Source organism: Rhinolophus sinicus, linkage group LG02 (genome assembly GCF_036562045.2).
Source record: "Rhinolophus sinicus isolate RSC01 linkage group LG02, ASM3656204v1, whole genome shotgun sequence".
Taxonomy (NCBI): Eukaryota; Metazoa; Chordata; class Mammalia; order Chiroptera; family Rhinolophidae; genus Rhinolophus; species Rhinolophus sinicus.
In genome coordinates, this window is record NC_133752.1 from 185,061,767 (window position 1) to 185,089,584 (window position 27,818).

Here is a 27,818-nt window from a genome sequence, read left to right on the forward strand (position 1 = left end):
AGATGGGTTTCTTTCCAACAACATATTTCACTCACATAATTTTGATTTCCATAATTATCACTTGTGCTTAAGGAAGTAAATCAATACCTGTGTGATCCAAGCTACTATATGCACATAGTAGCTTTTGTTTTTCATACTGTGGATCATATCTATCAAAGATACTGTTCATAAAGAATGGTGTTATAGTAGGCTACAAATGGACAAGTCCACATTTTTATACAGAAAATACTTAAAATGTCAAGTTATATCAGCTGTTGTGATTGAGTTTAAATATCCCTGCAGGGTCAGGAACAAACCAGCTTTCCCATAAATCGTTGTGAACACTAGGGAAGTCCCAAGGTTTATGTCTTCCATTCCAGTGGAGTAGTTTTGCTTCTTGCAGAAAATGCTCCGAATATCTGGTATCTGGATTCCAGCCTTCATTGTGTTTAGAGAAAAGTAATAGGCTTGTTAGAAAATAAAATTTTTATATTAAAAATTGAATGCAGGTTCATTATGAAAAACATAAAAATTAAACAAATCAAAGAGTACACAATGAAATTACCACCCATCCTAAATCTCAAAAATAACCATTGTTGGAGTTTCTCATGAAATCCTTTCAGTAATGTTCTACCTGTACAGCAGTATGTATGTAAATATGCATGTATATATATTATGTGTGTGTGTACATACGCATACTGTAGATGTATTTTTAAATGTATTTGTAACTTGCCTTTTAAAATTACTGTCTTAGGAAACTTTCCACAGTAGTACATGTGGATTTACTGAATTATTTTTAATGACTACATAGACTGAATATATGATTATTTACTTAGGGAGTTTCTTATTAAGGAGATTTAGGTTGCTTCTGTCCCTTCACTAGCATAAACATTGCTACAGTGAACAGTCTTCTATGCATGTCTTGGGCAGGTATACAAATATATCCATAGGATAAAATCTTCTAAGTGGAATTGCTAGATTGAAGAGCGTGTGCCTTTTACATTTTGATAGGAGAGTGCCAGATTGTCCACAAAAGAACTTGTAATAGTTTCCTTCCAACCCAGCGTTTATAGGAGTTCTTGTTTTTCTACATTTTCCTTGAATATAGCAACATTTTCTTTTAAATGGTCATATTTTTACCGTACGAAATGTGACCAAGAAAAGATCTACTTTTTAACAAACAGCTGTCTCCATTGGAATAGTATTCCCCCATAAGTAATCACTTAGAGACTATGCATTTACCCTAATATTGCCGTTGCTCAGAACAGTTTTAGAACATCTCTTTCAGAAGGACGTTAAGAACTTGTGAATGTAAATCTGTTTAAAAATATATCCTCTATGGTGTTAAATTTTCTTTCTAAGAAAGGGAATTTGATATTTTTTAAAAACAACTGAAAGTCCATTGAGTAAAGAGATGTTGAATATCTAGAATTATGTTATTCTAGTTTAACATACGATGTGAGAAAAAACAAAAAACCAAGAAACTGTCTTCTGTTACTCATAAACATGTCTGTGAGGGCAGTTGCAGAAGAGGAACTCAGTATTTCAGGCTGAAGTGGCATAATTGGAATAACCACCAACTTCCAAAGAATCTATACAAAAGTAATACTCATTTGGGAAGAGACACCTTCGTGTGATAAATCTCCACTAAGTAGGACGTCTCTCAGCTCCATGACTGAAGGACTCTGTAGGGGCTTGCAGTTTTGCTTTTAGCTGAATAGTTTTCATGAATTTTTAAAATCTTAAGTCTCTCCGTTTAGACTCAAAGTTAATACCCATCAGCGTTACATTGCTTTCTTCTTTCAGAACACTCTAAAACCGAGTCATTTTTCAAATGATCACTGAGTTCCTTCAGTACACAAAAGGTTCTGTTCTACAAAGAAAAAGGAATTTCCCCCTTGGAAGATCCTGCCCCTTCCTACTTGTCAATAAGTTAGATAATTCATACAATGTAATTCTGAGTCTCTGTTCCAAGAGCGTAACATGCTCTGACATTATCGATCTAAGCTCCGCATAGCTGTTCCTACACATTTTTTATAGACATTCTACCTTGATGGGATTTTCTGCATTCATTACACAGAAATGTTGATATTTGACCTAACAGTGAACTCAACATTACTGTAAATGAAATCAGATGGAAAAATAGTGTCCTTAACTTCCCTGTGTCACTCTTATGTGCATACAGATGCTCAGAAAAATCAGGAAAGATTCTGGTAATAAGGCTGAAGCAAATCTATACAGAATCATGAAGGGGAGACAGGAACTCATTAAGGGGAGACAGGACCCCAGCTTCCATTTTTGTCTGTCGTTTCTTTTAAAAGGGAGAGTAAGGGACTACCACCTTGCAGGATTGTTCTTAGAAATAATGTTCACCTTTATCACCAGAACTTAGCTCAGTTCTTGGCAATGTGGTAGGCACCTGGTAAAGATAAATCCATAATCATCTCCAATTCTAAAATAATCCCCCAATATCTGTAAACAAAAGGATTTTTAATAACTCCTATGGCAGCAAAACCTAGGTCCCACTCGGGGTATTGTATAATGTAAGTATGTGAACCACATTACCTTTCTTAAGTTCAGAACCTTTCTAAATTTATAAACGGGTCAAGCTCAGTGGTTTTGGCTCATGGCTTGTGGCCACATGTTGGGTGAATGTGAATGTCTTCTGTGCCTGGTTCTATTCTAAGCAATTTACATGTATTAGGTAATTTATTCCTTATATATTAAAGAAAAAATTTTATAAGGTTCTGTAAGCTTCAGTTTACAAAGGAAACTAAGGCACACAGGGGTTGAGTAACTTGCCCAAGATCATAATAGCGGAGTCGGGGGTTCCAACCCACATCCTAGAGCCTGCCCTCCTGTAGTGAAGAGGGAATAAGAGAGATTGCTAAGGGACTTGCATAGTACACCACTAGTAGACAACTTAGATAAACTGTCAGCTACCTGAATGCATCAAAGCCATTATGCTAATTCATTCAGTTTTGTCTACTCTGGCTACTGCAAAAGTGTAATAAAGGCATGGGAAAAAAATTTGACAGTGAAAGTTCTATCTTAATGTTTATCTGGCACATACTGTATGCTAAGCATGAGTCTAATTGCTTTTCATGCATTCCTAGAAACACACCTCTCCAGTCGGCCATTTTTATCAGCTGTATTTGCAGAATTTGAGCAGTGAGGATTAAAAAATGTGTCCAAGGTAATCTCCAAGGTCACCTAGGAGGATTTGAATTGAGGAAGCTGGTGCTATAGCACGTTTTCCCCACCTTGGTGCTCACTGAGTCTATAAAATGCTCATTTGCGTTGTTTTTCTAAAGTACTTACCCAGGTGCCTTATGTGCCACAGGGGGTTGATTGTGGAGTATTTTCCATGAAACACAATTAGCATTGGGGAAGTGGCCACCCCTCCTCCCAGGGAGCTGCTGTAGAGATTTTCCCTAAGAAAAGGAATAGAAAAGCAACATTTGGTCTGGAGCCCCAAAGACTCAGATAAGGTAGAATCTAATAATTTTAAAAGATGTAGGACAGCCTCTCACTATATAACAAAACTATAGCCTTTCATTTTTCCCCAACTTTTATTTTGAAAATTGTCAAATCTACACAAAATTGTGAAAAGAATACCATGAACTTCTATGTATTTCACCTACATTCACACAGAGTGCTAATACTTTGCCATTTTAATTCTTGGGCTTTTTTTATGGCAAACAGATCAAATTCTGATCCTACATTATTTAGAATAACTTTATTCACAAATTCAAGATTACATAGTATTAAAAGTGTCCAGAAAAAAAGAAGGGAAATACAATGTCATGATTATAGTGGTTGTAGTTAGTTTAATTTTCTCCATTTAAAACTTCAATAATGAAAAATGATAAATTTTGAAAACTTCAACCCTAAGAAACAAAGTTGCCTTTATAAAGTAATGCTTAAAAATAAATCCACGGAATCTGGTACAGGAAGAGTTTTGGAACTTCAGAAGCTCTCCATGTCCCCCCATGGAGGTGGCGTCCTATGACCCAGGCAAACTCTTCACAGAGGAGAAGCCCGCCTTCCAGGGAACCCCCGCATTGTGTGAGAAGCCAGAATAGTGCAGAGAAAATATAACACTACAGTGTGAGACAGAATAAAAGGCTGCAGTTGGAGAGAAAATAAAACATTCTACCAACACCTACTGGAAAACAGTTTTCATCTACTGCCCCTTTCTCAACAGTGCCTCTGTGGGAAAGTATCTCATGTGTATAAAATATTTCTAACCCCTGAGTTATGCATAGAAAATTAATTGAATGAGTTTGTTCCCAAGCATGGAAAAAATGGTAAAGAGGTCTCCACATACTCCACATTTTTTTGCATCCATTTCTCCAATTGTTTGGTGATACGCTGGTGCTTCCATTCCGTCATGTTGGCAACAATCACACCAGGATTGAAAGAGCAAGTGCTGGGGCTTATGCCGAGATCTTTTATAGTCTTCTTCCGGTAGTCCAGATAGCCCATATATGTGTTCTGTACAGGAACAGGATATGCATGCTTTGGATCAACGAATATTTTGTTTCTGGAAAATGATAATTTTCTTAAAACCACTGTGCAGTGCCTCTGGGTTCCCTCCTGTGTCACTGGCCACAGCCCAGCATCCTTTGCTGGCTTCCTCTTATTTCCCCAGCTTCTAGAGGCTGAGTGCCCCTAGTCTCATTTCCAGCTCCTGTTCCTTTCTCCAGTGCTGACTCCTGGAGAGCCTCCTCCAGTCTCGTGGCTGTACATACTGTCAGAGCAGATAACCCTGACCTCTCTGGATTTCCAGCTCCTGTTACATCTGCGAACACAGTGTCTCCTTCTGGATGCTTACTGAGGCAAGTCCACTTACATCCAAAATGCTGCCAATCCTATCCCAAATGTGCTGTCCTACAACCTGCCCCTCCTCAGTTGGTGGTCACTCTATCCTTCCAGTTCCTTAGGCAAAAACCCCAGGGTTATTAGGTCATCCTTGACTCCTCTTTCTCACTCACTCTTCATACAAATCTGTGAACAAATCTGTTGGTCTCATCTTCCAAAATAGATCCAGAAGCCAACCACTCCCCAGTGCCTCTACTGCTGCCTTCCTGCCCCAGGCCTTAACTACCAATCACTGGTTTTCTGCAAGCTCCTCCTAACCCATGTCCCTGCTTCCATGCTTTTAAACCCCCCCTCCGTCTCGATGTTACTCATCTGCTCCAAGCCCCTCCAGTGGCTTCCCATCTCATTCAGAGTAAAAGCGAGACTTCCTAAAACGGTGTGCCCTGCCCTATACCATCTGCCCTCCCATGAGCTCTCCAGGTTCTCTTATTCTTCCCCTTATTGCTGACCTTATTCCTTTAAGACACTGGACACACTCCCGCTTCAGGACCTTTTCACTTGCTGTTACCTCTCCTTGGAATGTTTTTCTCCCTCTTTCAGGTGTATGCTCAGCAACACCATCTCAGCAGAGCCTGTTTAAAATGCAGCCCCACCTCCATCCTGAACGTCTAATAAGTATTTTACTTGTCTTCCCTCTAGAATGTAAGCTACACAAAGGCAGGCATTTTAGTTTCGTTTGCTGTATTTACTAGGACCTAAAACAGTACAGGCACATAGCAAGCACTCAGTAGGTAGTTAAATGAATGTAACAGTAGGCATGACATACTGTTTCACCCACACAGGCTGCCATAAGCCACCTCAGTGGGATGCTCAAATATGGCATGGAAGGAACGGACACATACGGGCACGTTCTGTGTGCCAGGCACTGTTCTAAGAACTCCACAGGCATCTCATTAATTGCACACAGTAAGTTTAGATGAGATCACAAAGCCCCTGAGTGATGGAGTCAAGATCCAGACACGGTGGTGTCTGGCCCCAGAGTCTAGCCTTAAAGTGTCACATCTTAAATGTCAGACATTTAAAATTATTTCCTGAAACTTGTTTTGAAGAACAGCATTCGATTCTTAATGGCACATTGTATTTTAAAGCCATTCTTTTGGTTTCAATATTACAGATAGGTTCAACTTTCCTCATTTCCACCAGGGGAAAGAGCTCTTTACCCTTGAACAAAATCAGTATTTTCCTCTGCTGAAATAAAATTTAAAAAAGCGATGGTCAAAGCTTTGAGAATAGAACCAGAGATTCAGTGAATCACGTGTACAGAAAACACCATCTCTGACATACAGGGTGGTTAAACGTGACCTAGATAACAACTATCCTCTCTGGCGCATTTACTATACACGGGACACTTGGACATCATGTTATTTCATCACAGGTCACAAAAACACAACAACGTAGATATTATTATCATGTTTCAGATACAGAAAGTAGAACTTACAGGGTTCAGTAACTTGCCCCAGAATCGCTAAGGTGAGAACCGGAAGCCCCGGCCCCTGTGGTGTTCTGCCTTCTGCAGACCAGACTGGCCAGGTTCTCGAAGGTGTAGCTTACATTCATTTTGAGTTGTGGGAGGAGAAGGGGTGAGAGTGGCAGGGGAAGGTAGGACTTCTGAGTCAGTGTGCTCACCTGCAGCCCCACAAGTCTGTTTGTGTTCTGAGATGAGGGCAAATCACAGTCATCTGAAAATGCAGCCGCGTGGCCCAGGGCCAAGGTAGTGTCATACAGTTCTTGGATATCACCTGAATTTAGAAACACCAGGAGTTAAAATATTACAGCACTTGTTTTAGGGCTGGATAGAGCCTTAGAGCTGAAACTAATGCCCAGTTTTGCTATGAGGCAGAAGTATGTGATGCCTCCCTGATGTCATGTGGCTTGGCAATTTGCTTAATAAGAATAGCTTGTATCCATTTGGAAAGCCATTTGATAAGAAGCTCTGATCAGCATTGGTCAAATTTCTTTATTTCTGTTGCTATGTAGGTACCGCACCAATGCTAATCTGATTTGCATGTGGGAGAGAAAGAAGGCAACATTTAAATACCAAAACTTAGCTCACTTCTAAGAATGTCACCAGTGAGACTGTCTGCCTACGTTTTAGGGATGCAGAGAAAGGAAAGGCAACTAAGCTATTTATCATAGATTTTGACTATCAGAGAGAGGCTCTCAGAAAGTCAACTGGACTATCCAGGGGAGTATCAAACTCTCTTTTCAAAATATTCCCGAATTTACAATACTATACTCCCAACTTTAATAAGCAGTCAAAAATCACTGGGCAGCTAGCTATTTGGAAAATGAAGAGAGACAGTCTTTCTACTTATCAGCTGCTCCTTTTCCAAGTGGTCTTGGCAGTCGGCGAGTATACCTTGTACAATTACATCATCATCCACATAGATGACTTTCTCATGTTGGTGGATAAGCAGAGGGAGGTAAAATCGAACAAAGTTCAGCTGTTAAAACAACAAAAGAAGCAATGTTAAGGAAGAGGCTATGGCTCAGTGTCTTCCAGGGTTGCTGGAGAGTCGGCTTTGACCATGGCCTTGGCCCAGCTCCAGGTTTACAGCAGAGAAAACCAGGCTACAAAGATGCCTCACTCGGCTTCTGGTGCCCGAATTATCTGGACCCTGGGGCTGAAACCAGTGCTGGCAGATAGCACTTCTCCTAAATCCAAACCCTCAGCTGCTCAGACAGTCGCCAATTTCATCTCCATGGACGGCTACAGTGGGAGTCACAGAGGCTTCCTCCTCAACCTTTTAGGCCACAAGTTGCCTGTCTTCCTCTACACTCATTCATTTGACTACTGTCAACTAATCAGCTACACACACACACGTGCATCATCCCTAATAGTAAGCTCAACCTCTTAGCACCTTGAACCAGAAAAAAGTCAGAGAAGCACTGGCTGAGGGTGAGTATTATTAGCCACAACAGGGCTTAATCCAAAGTCCCAGCTCAGCTTGCAATCCGATAATAAATATCTGGAATTGAGGAAAGATATGTCATTAGAAGGCGTAGAATACAGTATATTTTCAAGGATGGATTTCAGTAACAATTATATGTAGAAAATGGCTACATTTTCTGTACTTGCCATAAGCACCACTCTTTATGCAGGGGAGGGGGGGTCCCTTTTGTAAGAACTCTTGTGGTAAAATACTTTAAGATTCCCCAAACTAGAAAAAAAGTGGGGGGCCAGCCTGGTGGCTCAGGTAGTGGGAGCACCCATGCTCCGAATGCCGAGGTCACTGACTTCCTCAGCCAGGGGTAGCGCAAGGCTCATAATACCAGCGTGGGCCAGAGAGTTGTGTCCTACACAATGAGACTGAGAAACAACGGCTTGAACCAGAGTGTGGGGGTGGGGGGAGGCGGAAGAAGGGGAAAACCAAAAAAAAAAAAGAAAAAGAAAAAAAGTGGGTGTCTCCTGAAAATATTATCTTAGTCAATACTAGGAAGTATGTAATCCATCATGCTACTGTTTTTCCTTAGCTGCTGGGATTCTCCAAACTAAATTTCATGTCCAATTACAGTACACACAATAGCATGTAGGGTTGGGAATATGTCTTCCTGGCCTCACTACTCGGCCCAGATCCCCCACCCCCACCCCCACAGGCATAGTTACACACAAAAATGCATCCTACATTTTTTTATGCTTCATTTAATAATTTTTATGCTGCTTTAATAACTTCATTATGTTTATGGAAATCATCTTAAATCCTTTCTGGAGCAGGTGGCTTATAAATGACAAATAAGCGGAGTTTGGTGGTGATCTAACAATGGTGAGGCCTCACAAATATTCCATCTGCATCCCAGGGCTCCCATACTGAACAAGGTTTCAGCAAGGACTGTCCCCAGCACGTGCACGGTTCCTACTCACAGGCTGGAGCAATTCGGGCCTCGATGAGTCTGGTCTGATCTTCCCCTTGAGGACCATAGGGTTGAACTCCACAACTTTAAAATGTATTTCTCTCAGTTTAGAATGTTCGATCCATTTTCTAAAGAGATGACAACAACAAAACCCCTCTCGTACACACCTCCCACTTTTCCTCAGTTTGCCTCTCGCCTCAGAGTCAATCTGTTACCTCCTTAGAAAGTAAAAAACAAAATGTCGGCAACCTTAGTCAAGTTGAGTCTATAAAGCCTTCTGATTCTTTCCCCATCTGGTCTGGCTTTAAAGCTTTTTTCATTTATTTATTTTTTAAATTCACATAACTCTGTCTGCAAAGGAAATGAAACAAAACAGCAATAACCAAATATCTCCCCAGATCTACATAATCTCCACAGCGAACTGTAAGAACAGAAAGTGTCTCTTCTTGCTTATAAAGCCGCATCTATGGTTGCTAGTACTATCTTTGCCACATGCTAACAGCTCTGGAATGTTATGAAGCAGGACATTCTCAACCTGCTATGGTGACTAAAGTCATTTCTGCACTGCTGTTTTGACTCCAAGGACGATTTTAATTCGCCTTTGTCTCTGTCTCTCAATCTTTCCCATCCGTCCTTACTCCCTGCCCTCTCCGCTTACATTTTCTCAGTCTTACAGAACTTCTCTTTTTATCCAATTCATAACAAGATCTTGGTAGACATAACCTCAAAATAAAATTTCCAATGACTAAAGCCACACATGGTAGCATTTGTTGTTGACTAAAAATCGATGGAAGTAGAACAGACTCTGGATGGGGAACACACAATGCAATATACAGATGATGTATTATAGATGTGTACACTTGAAACCTATGTACTCTTACTAACCAAGGTCACCCCAATAAGTTCAATTTAAAAAATCAACAAAAGAGTTCAATCTTCCCAACAAAATTTAGGTCTGCAAAATCTGAACCATAAAAAAATCAGCCATTTACTCAATGTTATATGTCAATTATATCTCAATAAAGCTGAGGTTGCGGGGGGTGAGGGGGAAACAGTCATGTCAATAAGAAAAAGATAGACAACCCAGCTAAAAAATTGACGAAATACTCGAACATTCATATCCAAATGGCCACAAAATGTGTGTGGGGGGGGAACGCTCAGCCTCATCAGAAATAAGGGAACCTCAAATGAAAACCACAATGAGATACTGGTAGAGACTCATCAGAACAGCAAAGTTAAAAAGACTGACTACACCAAGTGTTGGCGTGGCAGTTGTGATGTGGGTGTGCTTACTTTGTGATGACTCAGCTGTACACAGGCTTTATACAGTTTTCTGTTTTTGTGTCATACTTCAATGAAAACAGTTTTTAAAATATTTTAAAACAAGGGGAGGTGGACTGGATAATCAAGAACTGGAATCATTCCTCGCTCAAATGTCATATAGTCCTGAAGCTCATGCCTTTTGTTCAAGTACAAACCCTTCCTCAGAACACATGACACATGCCATTTTTTGGGGTTTGGTTATCTGGATTTTATACCCACAGATAATTAAAGGTCTGTTCATGACAAGCTAATAGAACAATCTGCAACAATACATAATAAGAAGAGTGAGAAATGAGACAGAAAAGCTAGAAAGCATGTATAAGCTCTCAAAACCCACAGCTGTCACGGACCATTTAGATCAGGAGCAAATGTCTTACATATCTCAGTAGTATCTCCTAATTGTGCTATTACCCAAAAATCCAATTATAAAAGCCATACATAAATACATTCTCATTATAAATGATGGAAATAACACTTGAAATACCTTGAACTTCCCTTCATCACTGCTTTCTCCAATTCCTCCATCTTCCCTAGAGATAGTCACTGTTAACAGTTAAGAGATCTTTCCAGGTCTTTTTCTTCACAGAAACACACATATGTACACGTACACATATAAAGTTTGGGGGTTTTGATTTTCATTGCTATAGACAGAATGTTTGTGTCGCCGCCCCTCCACCACATTCAGATGTTGAAACCTAATCCCCAATGTGTTGGTATTTGGAGGTGGGGCCTTTAGGAGGTGACCAGGTCATGAGGGTGGAGCCTTCATGAATGGGATCATTCTCCTTATAAAAGAGACCCCAGAGAGCTCCCTTACCCCTTATGTCATATGAGGACACAGAAAGAAGGCAGTCCTCTATGAACCAGGAAGAAGGCCCTTAGCAGACATGGAATCTGCTGGCCTAGATCTTGGGCTCCCTATCTTCTAGAAATGTGAGAAATAAAATTCTATTGTTTATAAGCCACCCAGTCTGTGGCATCCTGTTATAGCAGCCAGAATGAATTAAGATATTCATAAAATGGATCATACTATATGAGATATACTAAAATTTGCATTTTCCACTTAACACTCTGCCTTGGGAATCTTCTATGTCAGTGTACACAAATTACCTTCTTTCTTTTTAAATAGTTGGATCATATTCCATAGTTCATTTAAATATTCTTCCATTGATGGACATTTAAGCATTTAGCAATGTTTTTTTTAACTATTTCACATAATGCTAAAATTAACATTGTACATATATTTTGGTACTATGTACCAGAATTTCTGTAGCACAGATTCCTAACAGTGGAAGTGGTATGGTGAGTCAAAATATATATTCATGCTTGTATAACACTTTAATAGATATTGCCATACTGCTCTCTCAAAATGCTTTACCAGTTTACAAAGTGCACATTGTGTAAACAGGTAATAAGTATGTCCATTTTCCCGCACCCGATATTATTGTCCTATTTCATTTTTACCACCCTAATGAGTGAAAAGTTGTATTTGTTGTTTTAATTTGCATTTCCCTATTAGTAACATGCAACATCTTTTCATGTTTGTTGACTATTTTTTCTTCTGTGAATTGTCTATACTCATTTTTCTATATTCTGTATTCTATACTCATTTTTCTACTAGATGCTTGTATGTTTTAAAAATTTTGTATGAATTCTTTACATATTTTGGATAGTAATCCTTTGTCTAAAATACATGTTAAAAATATTTTGCTTAATCTATTGTGTAATTAATTTCACTTTTTATACTGCTTTTCATTATTTTAAAGTGTGTAAATGTTATGCAGTCAAACACGTCAATTTTTTCCTTACAATTTTTGGGCTCTGGGAGTCAGTCTCCATACCAAAATTATACAATTGCCCCATATTTTTATAATACATTTAAAATTTAATTTTCTGTCTATTTCTTCTAAATCCAGCTCCAATTCATTTTTTTAGTGTGGTGTGTGGTAGGAAAGAGATCACTTCACAGTTCAAAAATTACAATTAGTGGTGATTCTGAGCCATATTAAAAGGATTATATTATATTAATAGTCTCTCAGGTTAAGAAAGCAGAGAAAAGAGAAACCATTTTAGAAAGAAAGACTTTCGTATAAACTGCTTAAAGATTGGGGTTCTTCAATTCATTGGACAATTCAGTTCTGCAGAATGATGCATTGCCTAACCAGATTATTATGGTTTTGCTGAAAATCCCTTAGCTAAGCAACTCATTTGTCAGGTCACCAAGTAAATCTCAGGTCATCCCCTCATTAATTCGAACGACATTTCTCAAACCAAAAAAGAAGGGAATCCATTTAAGGAAAGACAAGAAAGATCAAAAGAAAGTAGAAAACTCCAAAGTCTATTGTAAACAAATTACCGTATTCGAGATAGTGTGTTCCGGAGCCCAACGACATAGAACAAAATGTTGGCGTCAGTGTTGCTGTAGATGCTATTGATGGCAGCCATAGCAGCACCCATTCTCCCTGCTGCTGCACAAATCACCACAGGAATCTCATCTTCCAGTTCCTCAGGAGTCTCAGAGTCATCATCTGGAAACATCAAAATCAATGTCTTGGAACATGAAGGAATTTAACAGTAGAGCCAGTTTAACTTGTCTTCCATACTCCTGAGGGAAGATAGCACAGTGTGGAAGGGACTGCTGAATGTTCTCCAGTATCCAGTCTCTTCCTCTCCTTAGAAACAGAATGCTGAAATTTCAGCTGGCAAAATAGCCAACCACTAATACTATTTTTCCAGACTCCTTTGCAGCTATATGTGATCAAGTTCTGACTAGTAGGATGTTAGTGAAAGTAATGAGTGCAATCACAGAGTTTGCTTTTATAAGGAATTTGCTTATTCTCCCTTTTCCTTACCCCTTTCCCCTTGCCTGAATGTTGGTATGATGACAGGAGTTGGAGCAGCCATCTTGAACCAAGAGAGGGAAGCTACCTGTTGAGGATACTAAAACCATAAGAAAGAAGGAATCTTGCTCTGGATGATTGTCGAACTGACACATCAGACTTGCTCTTGAGAGAGAAAATAAACTTTTATTTTGCTTAAGTCACTATTACTTTGGCACTTTCTTACAGAAGTCAATCGGATAGCCTAACATATACACACAGTTGAAAAATATGTGAAGAACTGAAAAGCCTCATTTGATTCAACAATTCCTCAACTTTTTCCTGAACTGGAATATTGATCTCGCCTACACTGCTATAAGATATTCTGCTTGTGATCTTCCTTCCCATATCTGCCCTCTAGTCAAGTGTCTCAAAAGTTGACAGGAAGAAAAAGGAGATAAATGAAAAACATGATTAATGTACTAGATCAATAATTGATTATTCTTTTGAGCCTTGGCTATGATACAAAATACCGATAATACAAATGTATATTATTTTAAAACCAAAATGCCATCATACTTTTCATAGTCTTCAGCAAATTTTTTTTTCCACTCAACATGCCGTGGGCATCTTTCCATGTCAACACTATGCTCTGTTGAATGGTATTTCATAACACCGATTCTTTTTTATTCTAACACTGAAGAAGGCAGCCATCTGCCCGTTAAGCAGAGGGGCCTCAGAAGAAACAAACACTGCCAGAACCTTGATCTTGGATTTCCAGTCTCCAGAACTGTGAGAAAATAAATATCTGTTGCTTGATCCACCTAGTCTGTGGTACTTCGTTATGGCAGTCCTAACAAACAATACAGATATCTTTGTATTTACTTATTGTGAGTGTACAGTTCAGTGATTTTTTTTTTGAAAATTTATTGAGTTGTGCAACCACCACTACAATCCAATTTTAGAACATTTCCAACACCCCAAAAAGTTCCCTTGAGGCAGTCTGCAGTCAGCTCACTCCCACTCCTGGCGTCAGGCAACTACTAATCTGCTTTCTGTCTCCACAGATTTGCCTTTTCTAGAAAATATGTATAAACGGAATCATACAATATGTGGTCTTTTGTGTCTGGCTTCTTTCATTTAGCATAATGTTTATGAAGTTTACCCATATCAAACATATCAGTACTTTGTTCCTTTTTATTGTTGAAAAGTACTTTATTGTATGAATATACTGGGTTTTTTTTTAATCTATTCATTAGTTGATGTACATGTCTCTCATGATGCTTGTCTCTGAGCCCAACTATTCAAAGGACTCAAAAGGACATATTTAAATCGAGTTTCTAGGTATCCCATCTTGATGGATTGCATGCCTGCTTACCTTCTTCATTCTTTTTTTTACAATATATTTTTAACTGTGGTAAAATACACATAACATAAAATTACCATCTTAACCACTTTTAAGTGCACAGTTCAGTGGCATTAAGTACATTCACATTGTTGTACCACCATCACCACCATCCATCCCCATAACCTTTCATCTTGTAAAACTGACACCCTACACCCATTAAACAATAACTCCCCATTTTCCCCTCCCCCAGCCCCTGGCAACCACCATTGTACTTTCTGTTTTTATGATTTTAACTAAGTACCGCATGTAAGTGGAATCCCACAGTAGTTGTCTTTTTGTGACTGGCTTATTTTACTTAGCATACCTGCTTCATTCTTGAGCACAGTCCCCTTATGTACTTTCTTATACAGAATCCCACAGAGGGTCACAATCAGAAGGAACAGCAACACCTGATTAACTGAAATAAAAATAGAAACATGTTCAAGTTTAACCCGTCAAGCTGAAACTGTGGAAAAGTTTAGCACAACCACGTGAGCAGATTCCTCCCGTGACATACACAGGAGTGGGGGTCTGGGACCTTCCTTTAAGCAGAGCGCATGCGGAGTGCAGAGTTAACCTGGGGAACTGCTGATGCTCAAGGACACACATAAGTAGTTTAAGGAAGATCCAGGGTTAAACCCAGGCAGTCTGATAACAGAGGTTACAACCGTAAGGTCTACACGAGGCTGCCTTTTCTGTGCATGAACACTTTGTTTCGAATCATAGCCAACATTTATGTAACACTTATGATGAGCCAGTGTTTATTATGAGTACATGTTCTTAGCCATCAGAACCCAGCTTCTTCTCAGTTAATTCAACCACCGGTCAAGGAGGACGTACCGAAAATTCTTGCCTTGGGTAAGAGATTGGAAGACCTCTATACCTCTTCCAGTTTTAAGCCTCCAGGAGCATCTGTTCCAGAATACTGACACTCGCCCCTGAGATCTACTGGGAAGTGGAGTGGTGTAGGGCAGTGTTTTCAGAAGGATGGAGCACATACCACCGATTATGCCAGAAATGATTTAGGAGGTCTGTGTTTAGACAACATTTGACCTTGTATAACTTCCTTCCTTTCTCTCTGTTAAAACAGTTTTATTGAGGCATAATTTAAATAGTGTTATAGACTGAATTGTCTATAACTCCTAAAATTCATATGTGGAAGCCCAAACTCCTAGTACCTCAGAATGTGACAGTATTTGGATATAGGGCCTTTAAAGAGGCAGTTAAGTTAAAAGGAGACCATCTTAGCATTAAGTAACCATGGCAGTGATTTAAGTAACATTAAATCACAGTGTGAAAAGCCAGTCCTAATTTCATATGCAGGCAGGCAACAAAAGCTTTGCAGAATTGAATAACATTGTTTTAATCATATATAGTTGTACAATAGCCTTTTTAAGATAGGAGATAACTCTTTTTCTATCAACAGTAAGGATATAAACTTTCTACTATAAAGTACACTGATCGTTTTTTAAAGGAGTCAAATAAAGAAAATAATCATGCACAGGATGAAAGGAACACAAATGATGAAAAATAGTGAAGGCACTACATTGCCATATGTGGTATACAAATGCCTGCAGTTTGGGAAATCTTGGTAGAGGGGGAAAAGCTGGGATTTGAAGTCAGACTCAAATCTCATTTCTACTACTTCCTAGCTGTGTAGCCTTGGACAAGTTACTTAATCTAAGTCTCAGTTTGTTCATCTGCTAAATGGGAATTGTAATAATAATTATTACCTCACAGTGGTATTTTGAGACTTAACAAAAGCAATGTAAGCCCAATAAAGATTTTATAATTGTCATGTATTATTATTTTTTTGTGTGCAAGATATTTAACATTTATTAGCCTCATACAAATCTATTTTCTGGCCCCTAAGCTTTTGTCTGTACATATGTAAAATTTGTAAAATGAAGGAGTTGGACAGTTTCTAACAATGCTTTCCAGAGCTACATTCTGAGGCCCAATGATTCCACCTGGCTGACATCCAGCTCCTCTCTGCCTCTGCTTTATCAGATTCAGCCAGAGACAACCACATATTAGACTCAACTAAAAAAAACAAAAAACAAACAAAAAAAGCTATAGAGAAGATAAGGGACAAATTTCTGTAGTTTATCAATACATCTGATTAACATTCACCTTCCACAGCCAGTTTGGGGTTGTGGCTCAATGTCACTACCATCTGACCCTTTCAACCACGGCTGTTACTGCTAATGTAGAGTTGACAGATAAAATGGTTTTTTTAAATTATTATTATTACTATAAGTATGTCCCATGCAATATCTGGGATATACTTATACTAAAAAGTTATTCATAGTTTATCTGAAATTCAAATCTAACTGGATATCTTATCTTTTCATCTGCTACACTGGGCAACTCTACTCTGGGGGTAACAGTAACACAATTAGATTACTATGTTTTTCCCCAGATTCACAAACTACTTGATCTAAAATCAGGCAAATCAGGGTTTTGATGGGGTCTGAGATTATATAACTTCAGGTGAGTCTTTAAAAACAATAATGTAAAATTACAAATGCTAAATTAGACAGAAACATGAATATTTAGAATGAAAAAAATAAATATTTGCAAATTTTATAGAAACATATGATCCCTCTCATGAGAAGTGTACCTCTGACTAAAATACTTAACAACTTTCCACAGGAATCATCCTGAAATAATGCCAAGAACGGCCTATGGGAGAACTAGCAATGAAAATCAAAGCTGATTAAAAAAAAAAAAAAGCCAAGACCCAGCATCAAACAGCCCTCCAGAATCTCTTTTTAATCATGGTTTTCAAAAATTGTCATCTTACTTTTTCGTAACAAAGCCATTTGTGTTCACGTGGATAAAAAACTGTGACCTGTGGATTAAAGAATAAAACTTTGTTTAACAGTGAATCAACCCAAAAGTCATCATACAATTCTTAAGGACTACATCTTTGACCATCTGAGATGTGGTGAATTGTGCAATCATTCTTTACTGTCCTGAATCTAGAATTTTGGAAACTAAATATTTCTTGAATGTGTAGCTCACCTCTTCAAATTAATTTCCCTGGCTATACAAACTGTACAAACGGCCCCCAAAAGGTAATCTTTGTCTTCATGTTATTTTTTTTTAACCTTCTCCAAAAAGAGCCCTCTGCGTTGGTAGATCAGATGGCGCTAATTGAAAATGGTGTCACACAAGGTCTCCTTGAACTAAACTATCAACCCATGCCTTTTTTCCCTATTATAATTTCATTCCTTTAATAAGGAATCTTTTACATCTTCAGGAATTCCTTGTGGAGACAGAGCCAACCCTGAGAGGGGCACACCTACACTAAATTCATTCGTTCATTCATTCATTCATTCATTCAGTATTTATTAAAATCCTAACAAAAGCCCAGTACTGTGCTACATACTGGGGATGCACCAATGAACAAATCTGTCCTGGTCTCTATCATTGTGGAGCTTTCAACCCACAGCGGAAAACAGATACGAAGATTTAACAAATAAAATCATTACATTATGGTAAGTGCGATGAAGGAAACAACGGAGGCGTTGGGATAAAAATCATCAGAGGTAGAGTGTATATCAGGAAGAGAAATCAGGGAGAGCTTCATGGAGGAGATGGCATTTGATCAGAGGAAAGTCATCTTCAAAGGAAGGCTTGAGAGAAGCCAGAGACAGATTTGGGGTAAACGTTGTCAGCTTTGCATTGCTGTACACTACTTGAAGTTATGAAAATACCCACCTTTATACAACTTCATATAAACCAATGTTGAAAAGCCCTTCTGCTTCTATATCAAAGATTACATAAAATAAGGAAGGGGCCAAGACACAAAAGAGAGGGAGATTGTTCACTCGATATTCTTACAGAGCTTATATTGAACTTATTTAATCACCAGTATGGCTCTTGGCTCCAATCAATTAAAATGGGCACCACCGGTGTCCCACTGGTGTATTCTGACTAATAAACAGCAGCCTTGGCACCTATAGGATATTGACTCACATGAATGGATTATCTATTCAAACAGCTAAACACATGGGATTCTAAATACACGCGTGCACGCCCACATACACGCACACAATGCATATTCTGATAAGCAACTGGAGTTGCTGTCACATCTTCGGCCATTCTCATATTCTACCAGACCAACTTTTTACTTTTTACACAGAACCCTTGGCTTTGCATGAGACAAATTCAAGGCAAAGAGGCCTATCAACTAAATATAATCCAGGAACAAATTCTTTGAACAGAAGAGGCCAAATGCTTTTCCAGTGAATAAAAAGTTAGCCTTATGAGAACTATCTTTTCTGCCAAGATATTTGATACATGCTGACAAAGTAATTTCTTTGTGCCTTCCTAGATTTCCATAAATTTCCTCTTGTGATATTCCATAATTAGAAAGCGTGCTTCACCCATGGAAACACAAATGGTATTTCTACAAAAGTATTTTTTATACTTGGAGTATAGACCTGGATAGCCACCAGGGGCTAAAAAGTGAGTTCTATTATCAAATAGAGATTCAACAATGTGCTCAAAGTAGCGCCAGGCTTAAGGAGGCTAGAAAAGGGCTGATACATCATGAAAAAGTTTCAACCAAATATTTCCTCAAATTCAAGCCATATCTTTTACTAATATTCTGGAGTATTTTATTTGTGCTGAAATCCAAGGGTGCTAACAAACTCTCTGTTCTCAAAACACATCTGTGACAACTGTGTCCTGCTTGTCCCAGTTCATAATTTATCTATATGCTCATTACAATATATAGTCACAATATATAATATATGTTACCTTATATAGTCATTAAAAGAAGCAGTGGGCATCGGGAGAAGCAGGGGATAGCTGGAGTTAAACCATTAGAAAAGAATTTTAGATTATAAAATTCATTTCCATCTTGAAATCATTTCCATCTTGAATTCAATTTTGTCATGTTTGCATGTTCTTTGACTCCTTTGTGGCATTTTGCCCATCACCCCAGGAGCTGTAAACGGACTTCCTTTGTGTTAGGGGGAAAAAGTTAATTTGCTATAAATAACAATTTGTCTTGAAAACTCAAAGTTTATTTTAAATTAAGTTAATCCTTCTCAATTATGGTCCTTCAAAGGAACTTCTGAACTTGAAGTTTGACTTGAGGCAGAGAACTGGGACTAATACCCTCTTGAAATTAGCAAGGTGCCTGGGGACCCAATGAGGACAGGCAGGAGGTCACAGTACCCAGGGTCTCTTCACGAACCAAAGTGTTGTGAGAATTGATTGGAAGTGATCTGGGGGAACTCTTCAACAGGGGTTAGATTCAAGTCTTTAATTCACTGTAAACAACCAGCTACAGTGTCCCTTTTATTTTCCCAGGATAGAGACTGTCTACTCAGAGGTCTAAGCACATTTGCTGAAGCGACCCTTCTCTCCCCTTCTTGCACCTGGGAAAGAATTGAGTCAAAACTGCACAGTACTTAGAATTCTTCTGAGATTGATTCAGGTACTTAATCCATCTATGACTGTAGATGACATGCGTTCAGCTAACTTCTTGAGATGATGTAAGGCTAGAATGGGCTTTGTCCACATGCCCCCAGCCCCTCCACTCCACGAAGGAAGGCCATCCAGTACCACGGGAGAAAATGAAGGGAAGACCAGAATGATCCGAGCTCTGACTCCCTGAGACCAGCTCCTCCTTGAGTGTCCCAGTTAGCCAAGACATTTCCCCTTTTCCCCCTTAAACTGCCTTGAAATGAGGTTCAATTTCTTGCCAACAAGAATCCAATAAATGGTGTGCCCATATAGGAAGAAGTGTGCAGGGGCCAGATAATAACACCTACCTTTATTGAAAGCTTCATTTGCATCCAGCTCTATACTGACTACTTATGTATATTATCTCCTGTAATTCTTCCAACATTTTTCAGGTACATATATTACTATTTCCATGTTTCAAATGAGGAAACGTGGCTCAAAGAGGTTCCATAACTTGCTCAAAATCACACAGCTAGTAAATGGCAGAGCAGGGATTTGAAATTAGGGCTCTTGACTTCAATGCCCATGCTTTTCACCATGAGGTGCTGGAGCTGTTGAAGGGCCATTTTGGCTACTCCAGAAAGCATGTGAGTTGGGTTCCAAGTAACAGATGTCACTGTGTGCTGATGAAGTTTCACAGCTCACAGGCAGGTTGGTCTGCTTGCCCGTGAGTGCTCTGTTACTCTACCTACTGAGATCCTGCCAGAATCAGAGAAACAGTAAGTGTTGACTCATCGGAGGAGGGGGGTGCCCATCTCTCCCCTGTCCAGCATGTTGCCAACTCTAAAATCTCATTAAAATAAAACAAAAGCTTCCGGAAACTGATAATGGCACATTTAATTGCAAGGCACAGCAGTGGTGAGCCAAGGAGGGGAGTTCCTGAAGCAGATTCTTATAGAAAACCTTTTAAGCTGCTTTTCGAATACGAGGCAGAATGAAGTCCTTACTTACAAAAGACAGCCTGCTTTCTTTAATTTTTAAAAATATATGAAGTTGTATGAAGATTGGGCATGGCTGACTGGCTTCCTTCTCTCCCTCTTCAGTTTCATCTCATCTGTGCTAGTGGCTTTTTCTGTTTAAGCTTCTGTAGATTGGTATTTCTGGTATTGGCAGTCAGAAGCGTTTAATAGGTTAAGTAGGTGCTCAAGGAACGTTTGCAGCTCCTAGATCATGTGGATTTGGTAGAGGGATCAGAGTTGTAAGGAGGTAGAAAACCGAGGGAGGAAGTCAGGGACGAGAGCTGGAGGAAACGGCCACGGGACATCTTCAGAATGCGTAGAATACGATGCAGAGTTTTGGGGCCAAGAGAAACCGGAATGTCTGGGGCAGAGCCCCAGAGAGCAGCTTCTGGGTTAACAGAGTTCCTTCATGGAGGAAATGCACCGTAGTAATCATTCCTATGCGGAACGAGGCCTGGGTGCACAGGAGGTGCAGACCCCCTGCTGTCTCTCTCCTCCTTTACCCACTTCCTGGACATGGCTGGCGGAGCTCCACACCAAGGCCTCCCTGTCTCTCTCCGAGTAAAAGCCAAAGTCCTTACAGTGTCCTACAAGATCTTACAGGATCACACTGGCCTCCATGCCAGACATTCTCCTGCCTCAGAGCCTTTCACACTTGCTGTTCCCTACCTAGCATGCTGTTCCCTCCACCTGGAACATTCCTCCCAGACATCCACATGGCTCGCCCTTTCACTTCCCTCAGACTCTCAGTCAGAAGCCCCTAATCCCAGCAATACATAAATCGCTTCTCCTTGGCGTGCACCACCATCTGACATACTGCTTGTTTCATTACTGATTTATTGTCTGCCCTCCCAACATTAGATGGAGGCAGGGAATTTTGTCTGTTTTGTTCATTGACATACCCGTATGCCCAGCAGAAGTGCCTGGCAATATAAACCCTCAAAAGTATTTACAGACTGAAGGGGTGCACATGTGATCCTCTCCTCTAGGATGTTGCACGCGCACCTCAAATCTCATACGTCCACAGCACCTCGCCTATAGAAGCTCCTTCTCTGGTGTTCTCTGAGCGTCCTCTTCACCTTCTCCCTCCCAGTCCCACATTCAGTCAATCATTGATTCCTACAATTTCACCGCGTAAGTGTTCCTTAAATCCATCCCCTTCCTACCCTGCCTCATCTCACTCACTCCCTCTCTCTGCGATAACTTCCCACCTGGCCTTCCTGCCTCTAGAATTTCTGGTCCCTTTCCTTCCCTAAGCTATCATTGGTACAACTGCCACAGTGACTACTTTTGTCATTTGATAATTATGTTAAATTAATTTGATACATGCAGTACGAGTACCCTTAGTTTTTTGTTCCATTTTCCTTTCCTTCTTATCACTTGAAACAGTTCAAGTTTACTGAAAGAATGAACTTTCATACACCCTACAATGAATTCATCAATTGCTAACATGTTGCTATATTTGCTTTATTTCTTCTGGCTCTCTCATATAGATAGATAGATAGATAGATAGATAGATAGATAGATAGATAGATAGATAGATAGATAGATGTCATGTCATCATGATATCATGACATTTCACCTCCTAATACTTCAGCATGCATCTCTTAAGAACAAGGACATTCTCCTATAAAACCACAATGCCATTATCACACCTAGAAAAAACATGAATTTAACAACATCCAATCAGCAGTCCATTAGCAAATTTCCCCCATTGTTCCAATATCACCTTTTCTAGTTTGGTTGTCGTATCTTTAGTTTCTTTTACTTTTGATCAGGCCCAGCCCACCCCACACTGCCTTTTTATTTTTCATGACCTAAATTTTTTTAAAAAGACAAGCCAGTTGACTTGTAGAAGTCTACTGACTGATTTAAAACACAATTCTGAGTGTCCCTTTCCTGCCTAAAGCCCCTCACTGGAAACCCACTACCAAAAGCTAAGGTTGGAACCTAAGATGCCCAAAGGTCTTCCATGCCACCCCTTCTGTTCAAGCTGAACTGCTTGAAGGTTAATCTCCAAAGCCCTCCACTATCCTCCACACCAAATCTATGCTTTCCTTGCCTCTGGACTTTGGTTCATGAAGTCTGCTCTGCCTGAACTGCCCTTTCCTTTCCTCTTTCCCCAGCAAGTTGCTACTTTTGCTTTAAAGACTCAATTCAGGCATCGCTTCCTTCAGGAAGTCTTACCTGATTACCCTGCCTGGGTGCTCTCCTGATCTCCATTCCTAGTCCTATCCCTGTACTTAGAACGCTGTGTTCTAAGATTATGGACGTGCCTGTCTTCCAGTGGATCATGAGAGGATTCAAGAGAGGGCCTGTGACTTACCCCACCTCTGTGTGTCTCAATAAATGTGTGTGGGATGAATGAGTGAGAAACAGGGGAGAGGAAGAAAGGGGAAGAGGCTCTTCTTTGTTCTTCCATCTCAGGGAGAAAGGAGTCAGCATGCCTTCACTAAGGAAGAAAACCAGAAGGAGGGGATGGTCCCATTCTACCAATAAAAGCAGAGGGCTCTCGTCTTCTTACCTGCCTTTCTCTTCGCGTCACAACAAGGAGCTCCAGAACTGTGTCTCCTGCGCCTTTGTAAACTTTCCTAGGCTGAGTGACTCTGTGTTGTGGTTTCCATGTAGTAATAAATAGTCAAGCCTTTAGCGTTTAAGAGCCCATACGCTTGTTTTCAAGATAGCATAGTGCCAGGCGGGTACTAGACTGATAAGGGGGATCACGGCAATAAATTATACAAATGTCTAACCATTATGCTGTACACCTGAAACTAATATAAAATAAAACTGAATGTCAACTGTAACTGAAAAATAGGATGGAGCGGGGGAGTCACCGCACACCCAGTGATGGACAGAGGAATTCCCTAGGCAAGGCAGGGGATGGTGGCAGCTTTAAAGATGGGAGGAAAGAAGGCTGAGGTCCTAGGGCATGTGACTAGGAAGAAAAGGAGAACTTAGGAAATTGGGCTGGCCCTGACAAGAGACCATTAAGTTTAAAAACAGGCCTTTGAAGACTTTGCCTGAGGCACTGTTTTACCAGATGAACAAAGGAGTTTGGGCTTGTAGCCAAATCTGCAGAAAATGTTTTAAGACCTGGAAGTGGCTAAGGGGATTGTCTTTGTCTCAGAAGAAAAGGCAAAAGTAGGAAGGACTCTTGAGAAAAATATTCCCCAAATCAGAGGCCCTGATAGGTTTTATTCTATATGCCAACCTGAATCAGTTGGTAGGACTTTTAGTATTGCTAAATTGAGAAGGAATCTAAAGCCCTCAGCTGACTAGATGAAAAAACAAACAAACCTGCTATGATTGATTAATCATGTCTGCCACGGGTTCAGGTAGGAAGGAATCGGGAAGGCCCTGGGATTCAAAGGGGAAGCTAAAAGAGGGGGCTTCTAAAAGGTATTGTTGAATGACTTAAATCTGGTAGGGCATGTACCTGAGTGGAATTATCATGGACTTTGTTACTAGAAAGAGCTGACTTTGAATTCCTGGTTCTGCTCCATTTCTTAGCTGTATAATCTTGGGCATTTATAAAACCCAATGTGTAAAATGGGACTGTTCTACAGATTAAATAAATAACATGTAATAATAGGTAACACAGAGCAATTTCTGTGTGTCAGGCATGGTTCTAAATATATATATATATATATTTACTTCACAACAATCCTATCAGGTTATTATCCCCAATTTACCAATATGGAAACTGAAGTTCAAAAAGGTTAAGGACCTGCCAAGGTGACACAACGAATGAGTGGCAGAGCCAGGATTCACACACAGGCAGCCTGGCTCTTAGTTCGCATTCTTCACCACCTTAATAGCTACTAGAAGCCAACCACTTTCCATTGCTGACTTGTCATTATGTGTCAGGCAACTGACATAAGCTCTGTGATTTAATTTAACGCCGTAAGACTTGCACCCTAAAGTTCTCACATCTGTAAAACACATTTAACAGAGCAGTTCATCTTAAACCAGGCAAGCAACAGAGTCACGAACAGGACAAGAGAAAAGGTTCACCTGAAGAAAGACAAAGGACAAAATCAGGACCCAGAAATCTGGGCTCTAACGAAACACTTTGGCCTTTTTACTTTTGCTGTAACATGAAAGGATTACTCAAGATCCATCAAAATACACAGGACAGGAAGCCAGGTGAGGGAGTTTTCAGCACGGTAGGACCCAGGTTGCTTTCTGCTGTGTGGGAATGAGGTGTTCTTCCACCAAATGGCTTTAGACCACGTGTCAGCAAACTACAGCCCCCAGGCCAAATCCTGCCCATCACTGGTTTTTGTAAACAAAGTTTGGTTGGAACAGTGCCAGATATATTATTTGATATTTTGCCTATGACTGTTTTCACTCTATAAGAGCAGGTATTAGTTGCAACAGAGACCATATGGCCCACAAAATCACCTATCTGGCCCTTTGCAGGAAAAGTTTAATGATCCCTACTCTTCACTTTTGGCCAGATTTTCTAGATATCAACATGGCATACGTGATCAGTCTTATGTCCTTGACTAGGGAAGAAAGAAGAAGATGTCCCATGGGTATTTACCAGGGCCGTGATGAAGTAGGATGTCCATAAGAGGAACCAAAATAAAAACAGATGTGGCCAGAATAGGATATTGCAGAACGTGCTCCAAGGAATGTGAATCAATGTGATGTGATAAAATGGTTCGGGGGTCAACTGGGAACCACTGTGCTAAAGAAGTTTAAGCAGAATTCTCTACTGCAGGACTTCTCAGAACCTTTTTTTTTTAAAGATTTTATTGGGGAAGGGGAACAGGACTTTATTGGGGAACAGTGTGTACTTCCAGGACTTTTTTCCAAGTCAAGTTGTTGTCCTTTCAGTCTTAGTTGTGGAGGGAGCAGCTCAGCTCCAGGTCCAGTTGCCGTTTTCTAGTTGCAGGGGGCGCAGCCCACCATCCCTTGCGGGAGTCGAACCGGCAACCTTGTGGTTGAGAGGATGCACTCCAACCGACTGAGCTATCTGGGAGGCAGCTCAGCTCAAGGTGCTGTGTTCAATCTTAGTTGCAGGGGGCAGAGCCCACCATCCCTTGTGGGACTCGAGTTGAACTGGCAACCTTGTGGTTGAGAGCCCACTGGCCCATGTGGGAATCGAACCGGAAGCCTTCGGAGTTAGGAGCATGGGGCTCTAACCTCCTGAGCCACCGGGCCGGCCTCTCAGAACCTTTAAAAGGCCATTATGCCTTGAGATTTCTGAAAGGGTGACATGGTTCACAAAGCTCATTTTCCCATGGCACTATCTTCTGCAGGACTTTCGTTGGCAAATGATGAACTAAAAGAAGTCTTTAGAATCATGCGCCTGGGAACTAGAAATCAAAACTATGAGGGCTATGATGTAATAAGTATGTCTTTCCCTCAGCAAGGAAAGAAGGAAAACAAAGAAAAAATAAAGAGAGCTAGAGGGAAAAAGCAGAGAGCTGTTTGAAGGAAGGAAGAAAGCAGGGCCCCGGACAGACAACATATGAGGACAGGAGAAACACCGGGGTGACCAGGCTATCAGAGGGAATGAGGTGGCAAAAGCAAGGCTGCTGCCCAGTGGAGGGTAAATGGTCATTTTCACCATCACCATCTTAGTCATTGGCACCACCAGAGAAGCTAAGCTTCCGTGAGAACTCACTACTCCACAAATCCTTTAGACAAAGGATTTCACTTAATTCCCATTTTACAGATAAGAAAACAGAGTCACAGACAAGTTAACTCCTGCAGAGTCAACGCTTATAAAGCTTGTAAGTGGCAGTGCGTAGATTCAACTCTGGAAGTCAGACCCCAGACCCATGCTCTCACCACTGCACCACACCACTTGACTTCTAATTGCATTAGAGGGAGGGCTGGAATGTCATCACATAACACAAAGAGGATACTGTAACAAAGAGCATACTGTATAGAAATGTGACACCAAAACATTTGGTGGAAAAGACAAAACCAACCAAACAATGTCACTGGATATTTAGCTGCACAAGGCCAAACTGCTAAGAGGACTGAGGTTTTCCCCACAGCACAACCAGATGTTTAGATATCATCCTATTTTCTTCCTTTCTCTCTTTACTCTTGTAGTAACTATCCTTCCTTATGTCGTAAGTTACACATTAGGGTATATCAGGCTTTCCAGCATACTACACTTGCTCATAAAGTGAGCATAAGACATTTTCTGAATGTTAAAAAGCATTTTCAATCCAAACTCTATGTCTATACTATCAGCCTGATTTAGATTTTCACACTTGCCAGTTCTTTTTTGGGGGATTGGGACCCTCAGAACAGCTTTCTAGGACAGATTCTGAAAACATGAATCACCGATCAATTAAATCTGTTCTGGCTCAGAAATGTACCTGCATTAAATGCTAGACTAGCATTAATCTGTGCCCTAGTTAACCACGGATTTCCATGCTTAAAATATGATGCAAATAGTAAATCACACCTTTTGGTGTGGGTGGGGATAAACCCAGGCCTGGAAAAGAAGTATAGTATACGAAAAACTTGCACACTGAGTATCCTGGATTTGCTATGATGGCAAAAAAAAAAAGAAAGAAAGAAAGAAAAAGAAAAAAATATCCTTTGGAATCCTACAAACATTGGCTGGGGCTCCTGAAGGCAAAAGTTTGTGTGGGACAGTCTACCTCTGATTTACTTTCTTGAGTCTGTAGCAAAATAAAGGGCTGCTATAGAGTAAAATGGGAAGGTTGCCACATTGCACTGCTCGTAAAATTCTGTTTACCTGGTGAACGGTGAGGGCAGGGCTTTGGGGTCCTCGGTCCCGAAGAGCTGCAGGGCAGGGTGTCCAAACCGTGGCTGGTCACAGGCTGCTGCCCTTCACCATACTGCTGCTGCTTCTAAGATCCCATTGGAAAAGCCAAAGGGCTGGAGAGCCCAGGCCAATATGACGTTTCCAAGAGAGTATTCCTCCCTTCCCCGCACCCCCCTTTGCTTGCGCTGACTTTGGAGCAGCTCCGCTCTCTTCTACCCCTGGGTGAAGCAGCTGGGAATCCGGGGCGGGCGTTGTGCTGGCGGAGGGAGGCGGCCCTTGAAACCACTTCCAGATGTGCTGGGCAGGCCTGCTCCAAAGGGCTAGACTTCCTCCAACATCCTGGTCCAGCAGTCTGCGTGCAAATCATTTTG

At 40.4% G+C, this 27,818-nt stretch overlaps 1 protein-coding gene across 3 annotated transcripts; it reads right to left on the bottom strand.

The window, feature by feature from the left end:
- Positions 1–95: 95 nt before the first annotated feature.
- Positions 96–27,818, bottom strand: GLT8D2 (glycosyltransferase 8 domain containing 2). 3 transcript variants are annotated; one of them, XM_074326233.1, is made up of 10 exons: positions 27,418–27,818; positions 17,051–17,098; positions 14,507–14,662; positions 12,395–12,566; positions 8,726–8,843; positions 7,223–7,307; positions 6,490–6,602; positions 4,310–4,476; positions 3,301–3,413; positions 96–417 (listed from the first exon to the last, which is right to left on the bottom strand). In XM_074326233.1, the coding sequence occupies exons 2-10, from the start codon at positions 17,067–17,069 to the stop codon at positions 248–250; spliced, it is 1,113 nt and encodes a 370-aa protein (XP_074182334.1). In that variant the 5' UTR covers positions 17,070–17,098; positions 27,418–27,818; the 3' UTR covers positions 96–247. The 3 variants fall into 3 exon arrangements, with proteins under 3 accessions (XP_074182334.1, XP_019584053.1, XP_019584054.2); XM_019728494.2 differs by having other exon boundaries at positions 14,570–14,662; positions 27,418–27,814; XM_019728495.2 differs by lacking the exon at positions 17,051–17,098 and having other exon boundaries at positions 27,418–27,816.

Coding starts and splice junctions, on each gene's coding strand:
- GLT8D2 (XM_074326233.1), bottom strand. Junction 3,414..4,309: donor TGGATGCAAAAAAATGTGGA/GTATGTGGAGAC, acceptor TCCTTTTCTTAG/GGAAAATCTCTACAGCAGCT. Junction 418..3,300: donor GTGGCACATAAGGCACCTGG/GTAAGTACTTTA, acceptor AACACAATGAAG/GCTGGAATCCAGATACCAGA.